General features: G+C 36.8%; 1 protein-coding gene across 1 annotated transcript in view; it reads left to right on the top strand.

Moving 5' to 3' along the window:
* Positions 1 to 168: 168 nt before the first annotated feature.
* Positions 169 to 11,001, top strand: part of LOC106462492 (serine-rich adhesin for platelets-like) — a gene marked incomplete at its 3' end in the record, with an annotated part of 15,497 nt that continues 4,664 nt past the window's right edge. Inside the window, exons 1-5 of the mRNA XM_013922417.1 lie at positions 169 to 973; positions 2,082 to 6,521; positions 7,021 to 7,133; positions 8,924 to 9,164; positions 9,812 to 9,967. Coding sequence (XP_013777871.1) covers positions 169 to 973; positions 2,082 to 6,521; positions 7,021 to 7,133; positions 8,924 to 9,164; positions 9,812 to 9,967 — 5,755 coding nt within the window. The remainder of the gene's footprint in view (positions 974 to 2,081; positions 6,522 to 7,020; positions 7,134 to 8,923; positions 9,165 to 9,811; positions 9,968 to 11,001) is intronic.

The raw sequence follows: 11,001 nt of genomic DNA on the forward strand, positions 1-11,001 counted from the left end.
ACCACAGGCATCGCTCTTGACACCATGGGTTTTTTGGCGAGTGCCGAAACTGTCTCAACCACCACAGGCATCGCTCTTGACACCACGGGTTTCTCATCGAGTGTCGAAACGCCTTCAACCACCACAGGCATCGCTGTTGACACCACGGGTTTCTCAGCGAGAGCTGATATGGCCTCAGCTACCACAGGCATCGCTATTGACACTACGGGTTTCTCAACGAGAGCCGAAACAGCTTCAACCATGAAAGCCGTTGCTGCTGACACCAAAGATTTCTTAAGGAATGCAGAAACAGCCTCTACTATGAAAGGCTTTGCTACTGACACCACGGGTTTCTCAAGTGCCGAAACGGCCTCAACAACCACAGGTGGCGTTGTTGACACCACGGGTTTCTCAAAGAGTGATAAAACGTTCTTAACCATCACAGATTTCTTAAGGAGTGCAGAAACAACCTCAACAACGAAAGTCGAAACGCCCTCAACTAACACTGGTTTTTCGACGAGTGCCGAAACTGTCTCAACCACAAAAGGCATCACTACTGATACCACGAGTTTATCAACGAGTGCCGAAACAGCTTCAGCCATGAAATTCGTTGCTGCTGACACCAAAGGTTTCTTAAGGAGTGCAGAAACAGCCTCAACAACAAAAGGCATTGATACTGACACCACGAAAACGGCCTCAACCACAACAGGTATCTCTACTGACACCCCCGGTTTGTCAACGAGTGCCGAAACGGCCTCAACCACCACAGGGATCGCTGTTGACACCACGGATTCTCCAATAAGTTCCGAAACTTCAAGTACCAAAGCAGCCTCAGCCACGAAAGGTATCGCATTTGAAACTACTCCAACGGATATAAGAGGAAAATGTCCACACGGTTTTTGTGAAGATGTAGCCTTAAGTACTTCCTTCATTGTTAGAGACAGAATTATTCAGACAGCAGATATTGAACCAGAGTCTCGTTCAATATTAAAAGGTAAGGCATGATGACTAACACTCCAAATATTAAGAGAATTTTATTATTTAATATCTTTCAGATATAATTACTTTGCTGCATAACCGCTAAATGACCTTCTTTTTTTTTTCTAAACTGATCACGGTAAATTATAACTGCTTACGTATGAAATAATTTCATAAACTCCACATGCTTAAATTCAAGAAACAGTAAATCGAATAATACTTAAATTAAGTACAGAAATGATTCTTTTTCTGATTATCAAAAATATAACTTTCAGACTTTATTTGAAAAAATTATGCTTATATAGTAATAGCGCAGCTGCTTATGGTAATTAACGTTTTCTACATACTCTACAGTCTTCTGATGAAGCATTAGCATTTTTTGGCTTGAAGTGGTCGGATGCTCCCATATCTCTGTAGCGCAATCAGCATGCTTCTCGCACAGTATGTTAGATTTTGATCTCGCAAATTAGAACAACCCCCTTTGTTCAAACATTCTCCGTACGGACCTGATGCACACGACGGTAAAGATGTGCTGTTTAGTTTCATAACCAAGCCGAATCAGCGAGACTTGAAAATGAAGACCCATTTGATATGTTAATTCTTGGTCCAATTTATCCTACTTAAGTTGCGTGTATAATTCCTATTTTTACGTAGGTCATACGTGAAAACTCTTGATGATTAGCAAATAAACTTAAAACAATCTGTTTTGATAGGCTGTATTTAACTCTCACTGCTGGTGTGGTCCACATATTGGTTAATATTGCCAGCGAGGAACATTTTAATATTTTTCTGTTAAAAACACTAAGAAGTGACCAAAAATTGAGTGAAATACGTAGGAAACACGAGTAGTTTGTTGCATACATAGATAAAAATGATTTAAAAGCAGTTAGCGTCTCTTTCCATCGTCAACGGTTTGGTTAAACAGTTCTGTAAGAAGTCCCACACCCCACTCTCCCATTGATTGTTCGCAAAAGATATAATGCCTGTCTATATAATGCCGATATTTCTTTGATTTGAAGCCAGTGTAGTATTTCCGGTTGCCAGTCTCTGCGCGAAAACATATCATTCGTTAATATGAATAATATCAAAATAACAGAATATTTAATTCTCTTTATCAATGACAGATTTGCCGAGGAGAACAGAATCACCTTTTATCACAGAAGATACTCTTACTGAAGCTGCAGGTATCTTGAGGAGTTCTGACAAAAGTGTTTCTACTACAGAAGAAATTCGTACTAATACCACAAGTGCCTTTTGGATAACTGAAACACTTCCCAGTTCAAGTGAAATCCTTTCTGAAACTACCGAATCATCTGGTACAGTTGCATCAAATTCAACTACATCAGAAATGCTACTTGAATCTTCCAGTTTCTCCCAAATCACTTTCACAGTACCCACCTTAAAAGAAAAATTCTCTGGAGCTATGAAAATTCCTATGAAGATTCCAGGACCAACTGCCACAAAAGTTTTTCCTGTAACTAAAAGTTCTGAGATAAGTGAAATAACTGCCAGCCCAGAAGCAACTTTTAAAATCACACGTTTACCTAGGATGACTTCTACCACTTCAACTACAATGGAAGATCAAGAAACCCAAGATGTTTCTGAAACGCTTCCCACCACAAGAAAATCAACTTTCGAAACTATGGGTTTCTTTGAGGCAACTGAAATAACTGATACTCCTACAGGAGAAACCTTTCTCGAAACTGAAATTACTTCAACGGCAGAAGCTTTGACTGCAAGAAAGATGTTTCCTGAAGCCAAAAGTTCTTCAGAAGTGCCTAAATCGACTACTAAAACCGAGGTACTTCCTGAAACCAAAAGGCTTTCAGAGATGACAAAAACTACTTCTACTGCAAAAGAGGCTTCTTCTCAAACATCTACTGTAAGAGAGGCGTTTCTTGAACCTATAATTTTCTCTGATACACTAAAAACGCCTACCACTGCAAGAAAACTCTTTCACGAAACAAGTTTCACTGGAGTAACTGAAACATCTTCTATAATAAGTGATGTATTTCCTGAAACCCCAAGTTTTTCAAAGAGTACTGAAATTGCAAATACCTTGTCCCTTGCAATTTCTCCTGAGATCACAGTAAAATACCTTCCAGGTTCTTCTGGCATCAGTGAAGTGACTTTTACCAAAGGAGAACTTGTCAAAGATAAAAGCTACTCTGATATGCTTGAAGTGATTTCCAGAAGAGAAATCCATCCTGAACCCACATTTTCTTCTAGGATCACAGAAAAAACTACCACAAATCCAGAAATCTCACGTTTCTTTGGAATGCATGAAATCTCAACCCCCTCGGAGACCTCTATCCAATTCCCAAGAACTACTGAAGTTGTCGAAACCCTAACTACAGCGGACATTTTTTCTGGAAGTACAAGTTTTTCTGGCATTGCTGACACTATACTCTCCTCAGAGATAGCATTTCCTGAAGCTACTAGCATATCTGGAATTACTAAAACAACTAAAAAAACTAGTTTTTCAGGGAAACCTCAAACACCATACACTACTGAAGTCGTTGGCAAAAGCTCCTCTACATTATCGGGGATCACTGAAACAATTTCACCCACAAAAGAACTCTTTGCTGAAGCTACTAGATTCTCTGACTTAACTGAAACTTCTAGTACAACAGAAATTCCTTCCAAATTTATCAATTTCTTAATCGCGGATCCTATTATTAAGTTAACGAATTTTTCAAAAAGTCCCAAGTCCTCAATAGACATTGAAAAGATTGATATTGAACATGAAGGTTCTTCAGCCATTTCGGATGTTCCAAAAAGTACTACTGAAATTTCAACCAAAGAATATATTGGGGACAAGACTGTGGAGAAAGTAGCAACTCCTTTTCCTAGCACTCCTCTCGCTACAGAAGTTGAAGTAAAGACATCTTCCTCGTTTAGTAGCCCCATCACCAGCGGTGAGTTATTAGTGGATATAAGAACTCTTTCTTCTTTTGACAGGTCTGTAATAGATGAAGGGCTTGAAAAAAGTCTCGCAATCCCACCAATGAGCAACTTTTCCATGGCCAGTAGAGAAGAAATTTCGCTCTTCACGAGTTCTAGTGTCAGCGATAAAATACCGGAGAAAATAAAGAATGCATCCCTGCTTGCAAGGATTATTTTTACACCGAATCCGGAATCTCCAAAAGTTACTTCCACCAAACCATCTCATGAAAAGTTCGATCCAAAATCGGAAGAAATTCAAACTATTTTCTCTTCATCTCCTCTTTCTTCTGATTTCGTAGATACCATTCCTCCTGTAGAATTGAAGATTGTTACTACAGATACCAAAACGTCATTTTCTACCTCTACACCCAAGAGTTCGATTAATATATCATGTTCAACATTATCGACATGTGCCTCAGAACTTCAAAACTTACTGATGCGTACTGTTGGGAATATGAAGAACAACTATATCATTGTTGTTGTTTTGAATAACTCCGCCATATATGGAAATGTTATAGCTGGAGGAGTAAATACAATCTCGCAATACATTCCATCAAACTCCAACCTGAAAGAAGTTTTGATTTTAAATAACATAAAAAATATTACTGCTGTCGATGCTCAAGCTAAAAAAAAGAACAACAAAGAAAGCTTCTCAGAAACTAAGAAACAACGTAAGTCTGGTTTTTACGAAAAAAATGTCGATTCAGGTGTTGAAACCAACGTAATAAAAAGCACTTCAGACAATAAAACAATCATAGTAAAAAAAGGGACTTCAGAAAACAAGTTTAAAGTTGACGGAAAGTATATCCAGGGTGTGACACACAAGCCTAAAAATATAAGTTTATTTCCTCGTGTAATGATTATCGATTATGATTCTAAAAGCACTTCTTTCATAGAAGGTGATCGAAAAATTGGTTTTGTGGAGGAAGATGTTAGTTCGACAACTATTTCATCCATCGATCACATAGAATTTGCTCCAAAGTCGGTCAGCGGCATCGAAGAATCTATCAAACTGGTAACAACTGAAAATAATCGTTCATACACAAACTCATTTTTATCAACACCCTATATCGACCATAATAAAACAGAACTTGGAGATAGTGTAGAACTAGCAAAGAAAATTACAAAAGAAAACGCAGAATCTGAAAATAACTTAAATGTATGGAACAAAATTAAGGATTTTTTTGGTGATTCACTTATCATTGATATCAAACCGAAATACAAGCAAAATAATCATATTAACACAACCTCTACAATGCATTTGGATGTAGATTCTACAACTATTTCTAGTGGTAGCTTTATTCCTGGGATTGCTAAAAGCTTTACACCAGATCGTACATTCGAGGTAGGAAGTGATTTTTTGAGTGAACGTGATTTGGGTGATAAACTCTCAGCAGCAAGTTCAAGTGAACCAAGTATCAGCCTTTTGAGGAAAAGTGATACTACACAAAATGACAGTCTGTGGATTGGAAGTGGGTTTGAGTCGAGTGGTGACTTGTGGGTTGGAAGTGGAGCTGAATCGAGTGACGAACTTTGGACTGGAAGTGAATTAAGTGAGTTCTCGGTTGGAATTGGAAGAGAACCAATTGATACATTTTGGACTAGAAATGAAATAACTAAAATACCTTATTCACCACCATCACCATACAAATCGTGGAGTGAAAAAACATTCGATATTGGTAATTTGAACACAACTGAGTTTAAAGACTTAATAAATGGAACTAAAATCTTCCAAGTTACAGATCTATTGAGAATGGAGACCTATGGAAAAGATAAACCAGAAGATACTATAGTGATGAATCTGCATTCAACCACACATTCTGTTTCAGAAACGGAACCACCACAGAAGTTTTCATCACCAGATCGTACTTTTGTGGCTAATTATTCAACACTAGATCTTAACACTAAGGTTGTGCCCCTATTAGGTTTTGATGTACCAATATTCCGAAGAGATGAGGACAGTGTTAATGTAACTGGAGAAAGTCTGTTAAGTGATGATTTTACATTGGAGACCAGCAGAGAGGGGATGGATAATCTGACATTGAGTTCTATTTCTTCGGAAACTACTTGGACGATATCTGAAAGTAAGAAACACATTTTCACCCCGAATGCGACGAAAATGACGACTGGAAGTAACGAATGGGCCGTGACCTCTAAACCAATAATAAAAACGAAAATCAAACAGAATATTAGTAGAGATCCAGCTTCTTTAAAAATGATGCACGAAACAACTACATACGGAAAAGAAAATTTGAAATTTGGTAAAATGATGATTAAGGAAACAACTAAATCCACGAGTGAGAGAATGCTTTCAACTGCTGACCAACGAAAACCCTTAACACCAAGTTTTAAAGGAAATTTGACTTTAAAATATTACACTGGTGTTCGAAAAACTAATGTAACACACGTACCAATAACTCGGATGGCTGACAAACGCACACTTGGTGTTTCAAGATCCTCATCAACAGAAACACCAAAGTCTTCATTGCAAAGATTTTGCACCTCAATTCAACATTGCAATGCTTCTCAGAAGGAGAGGTGCGTGTCTAAAGGTACGCATTCGGTTTGTGAGTGTGGCTCGGCTTTTGCTAGGAATCCGGAAACATCAGTTTGCCAAGGTAAGACAGGTATACGTTTGAGTGTTAATTTTCATGTTCTTATGGTAATAAGTAATACATTTTCGGGTTAACTAAATAAAAGCAAGTTTTTGTATTGGACATGAGTTTGCCAAAATATTAATTGTAAACTTGAAACATTCTGATTTCATTTTTTTAGTATCTCTTAAGAGTAAATAGTTATTACCTCCATTGGCAATAAACTTTCAAAATCAAAGGAACTGAATGATATAAAGAAAATCTTAAAACGGTTTAATTTAAGAGCACTTTAAACATAAGCTTTTTCTATATTTTCGAGTCAACCACACACAACACTAGCAACACAAATCAAAGGAAATTTCTTGTTTCTGAAACACTGAAACAGTCATACCACCCCAACAATATGCCCTTAGTTCTCGCGGTAGTAACAATAGTGTATTCTGCTATGCCATCCATGCAAGGAATAGTAGAACTCTTTAAAGTGATTATGCCTGAATTCTTGTTAAATCAATTTATTTTTCAGAAAAAATTCCGGTCATGGCTTCATTAAAGTTTCCAAATGAAGAATTCATTACAGGCCTGGATAATCCTACTTCAGTTGTTCACCAACGCAAGAAACGAGACGCAGAACAAACGGTAATAAAACTCTTATCCCAAAATCGGTTTCTTGTATATAAAAATCTATAATACTGGAATGTAGTTTGTTTAACGCAAAGCTGCACAAGAAGGTAACTGTGCTTTGTACACTTCCGAGACTGATCCCTAAATTTTAATGTTGAGTCATTTGGAGAGGGGGGAATGTAGTTGAAATTATATTTGTATCTTTGTAATTGTGTGCATGTGTACGATTTAATGTTCTTTACAATCTGAGTTTGGTCGTCAGCCGTGAGGTTTTTTTTTCTTCATTGGGTGGAATTTTTGGCTTCATTTAAAAGTTCTTTTACCTTCTATAAAGTAACACTCAGTAAAACATTTAAATATACCTCAAATACATGCTAATTAAGTAAACTTGTAAAGTTCACAATAGCCATGTATCAGCCTTTATTAAAATTATAAGATGCTTAGTTGGCTATATTAAAGACTAATTAGTAGGGCCATAACAATAGCGTGCCAGACTGAATCTGAGGGTCCGTGATTTACATTCTGTTAACCCCCACCAAAAAAATCGCGCTCCGCACTTTGAGTCCGTGGGTCAAATCACTATTCTCTCCGACTAAAGTAGCCCAAAAGTTGGCGTTAATTGAATATCCTCCCTCTTTATTGTTTAACTTCAAAATTAGGGCCGATTAGCGCAGATATCCTTCGATAAGCTTTGCACGAAATTCAACAAACTAATCAGTGAAGCTGCTGTTTAGCACCGTTTTTGTTTTTCTGTACCATGATTCTAGTAGCCCCCATACTGGCATAGACTGAAGGCTTATAACGCTAAAAACCGGGTTTTTGATACCCGTTGTTGGCACAGCACAGATAGCCCATTATGTAGCTTGGAAGTTAACTACAAACAAAAGGCTTGAATAGGCCTAATGTTAGTTGACTGTCTACCTTGTTAGAAATACTCATTAGTAAAGATCAACTTAAACTAATTGTACTGGATCTGATTTGTATTACCTTGACGTTATGCTACTCTAGGTAGACGAACCCAAATCCGGCAACCCAAAAACCGGAATGTTTCAGAAATAGACTATTCTGGTGAAATCTCCATTAGTTTGGAAAAATTCCTTGTAGCCGGACTTTTCCTGGTTATTGCTGCACACTTTCGACTTTAAATTACTGAAAACTGGACTAAAAGTATTTTACAAATAGGTAAATGCAAATTAATAAGCAAAATTTCTTTTAGGCTTAACTTTAGATTAATTACTGGCATAGCCGCTTTGTCTGGGAGGGGGGGGGGCGTGGCGAGTCGATACAGTACATACGTCTCAGTTCAAACCTGCTATTTGGTTGTGCAGCCCTCTATCTGTGTTAAATTGAATTTTTACTCCTTTGCTCATCGTGAAAATGTCCAAAAGTCTTGTAAATAACCTTGTATGTATGTATGTATGTATTTCATACTTTATTTATATAATCTGTACATGCCAGGGTGAACGACCCTAAAACCGGAAAATTCCGAAATCTGGTATTACTCGGGTCCCAAGAATTTCGGATTTGGGATCGGATACCTGTAGTACTAAGTAGTTTTGAAGAAAAAATTCTGTCAGTCTAACGCCTCTCTGTTAAATCTGAATTTTTAAATATTATGTGTCAAAACCCCATATTTTATTCGTCAAAACATCTTTAGTTCCCATGACCGTTTCGCAGTTAAAAGAAAATCGGTAATATTAAAGATCAATCGCTAAACTGAAGAAACGTTGATCAGCGGTTATAAGTTTTATTGAAATTATATTATTTAAAATACTACTACACAATACTGTATTTGGATCTTTCAGATGTGGTCAGTAGTGCAGTTGTCAGACTCTCTTCAGAAACTCGTTGCTCATGTTATCATCGACGGTTTCTCTGCTGGAAGCGTTGTGCTAAACATTCAGATGATCCTGGCAGGTCTGCATGAGGATATGTCACCAGAAGAACTGGAGAAATTTGTTGGCCAGGAACTTGAGGATGTGCTTAGCAATAAAATCCACTTGTTGCAAGGGGCGCTTCTGAACCTTGAAAATGCAATCCTTCTGAGTATTTCTTCAGGTTAACTGTTTGTTGCTTACTGTTAAGTTGGTTATTTATCAATTGAACTACATGTCTTGTGTAATCAAATCAATAAGTTCCATATATCCTCAAAGTAAGCAGTGGTCTTGATTTATAAAAGTAATGATAATAAATATTGTTTATTAAAAGTGGACAAGTTTTCATTTTAAATCTGAAATGAATAATGTTTGCTTCAGGAGATAACTGTCCACTTGACATGGATGGAATTATGAAACTTATCAGCGTTTCTCCTACATATTTCGGCACTCGCTAAAGCATTAATTTTAACAAACATAATAAATTTACAAAATTTAACTTTCCGTGTACATACCAACATTTGTGAATGTTCTTAAAAGTGAAGTTGATAAGATAAAGAAAAAATTCAAAGTGTGTTGTTTATTTTATTAAAATACGAAAATCAATTCTGGGTGTACCTGAAATTAAAATTTAAAGTCACATACTATATTTATTTTTTAAAATGTGGAATTCCATGAGGGTTAGATGCCAGTACGAGTGTTTATGTAACCATTTAACGTCAAATAACTAAAAAAAAACTGTTTTCTAGGGATAGTTGTCTGGTTGCCTATAGTGATAGAATTGTGTTTTAAGATGAATCTTCAACTTTTTCCCAACAGGGATCAACCCTTGCCAGTACGAAGAGCTAAACTACTGCAGTAAGAATGCAGACTGTCTTCCGGACAAAAGTAAAGCTGGTGGCTTTCAATGTGTATGTCGAGAGAAATACACGGATAATTCTCCGGATGACGACTACCCAGGAGAAGTGTGCATAGGTTAGATTATTGATATATGTAGTATGCTTTACTCAAGATGTATTCCAATATTCATTGTCAAGGTTTCAATTGATTGCTGCTGTCATGTGTGTAAATTCTTATAGCGTAATAGTTGAAGAATCTATTTGTAAAATAACAAGAACACCAACGGAACTTGCTCAAAGGTAAAACGCAACTAGCAAATGAGCCACGAGTCCGTTTTTAGTGTAAGGAAGTTTTCAATACAGCATCAGTCGGAGATAAGTTATTAGCTCCTGCAACTTGCATGTGAAGTGGCTGTACAGAAATATAGGGCAGAGGCGTGTCTAGTCCTCTTTTCACGGGGAGGAAACTACATCCTTCTAGAGGGTGAGAAAGACATTCTTTTAGTCAAGCAAATGCGAATTAACATCTAACAATCTATTTCAAGTAATACTTGAAACTTTTCACTTTTCAGTGAGATCTTGTATTATGAGTAGGATTTTATTGCTGACTATAAATGCAACTAAGTAATTTCAAAGAAATAATGTTTATACTGAAAAATGAGGGGACTAATTTTTTTCAGGGGAGACTACAATTGGGATTTGATTGGTCCAAGCTTTCTAAACTCCCCCACCACTTCCATGAACACCCACTAGTATAATGCTTGATTACAATGAATTTTTATTCTTCCTTAACATACATTTGAATTTTCTACGCAAAAAACTTTAAGCCAAGAGAGATTTAAGAATGATTGGAGGAACGTTTGAACAAATTTATTGATTTACAATGTTTTATCAGGAGTGTTAGTATTTAAGTGTCAACCACAGAGTTAGAATTTATCAAGAATGTTTGTTTAAGCCATATATAACGAATAGAATACTTTGTTCTTTGCTCCTATGCTCTCAGTTGTAGCCCAATATAAATAAGTTTTATCAAAATGTGTTTGTGTGTGTGTGTGTGTGTGTGTGTGTGTGTAGTAACTAATAAGTAGTAAACGAACGTAACGGAAACCGTACCGTACGAACGTAAGTACGACGACGTAGTAATAAGTTAATTTACTTTCCTTACCATAC

Source organism: Limulus polyphemus, unplaced genomic scaffold (assembly GCF_000517525.1).
Source record: "Limulus polyphemus unplaced genomic scaffold, Limulus_polyphemus-2.1.2 Scaffold1182, whole genome shotgun sequence".
In the NCBI taxonomy this organism is placed as follows: domain Eukaryota; kingdom Metazoa; phylum Arthropoda; class Merostomata; order Xiphosura; family Limulidae; genus Limulus; species Limulus polyphemus.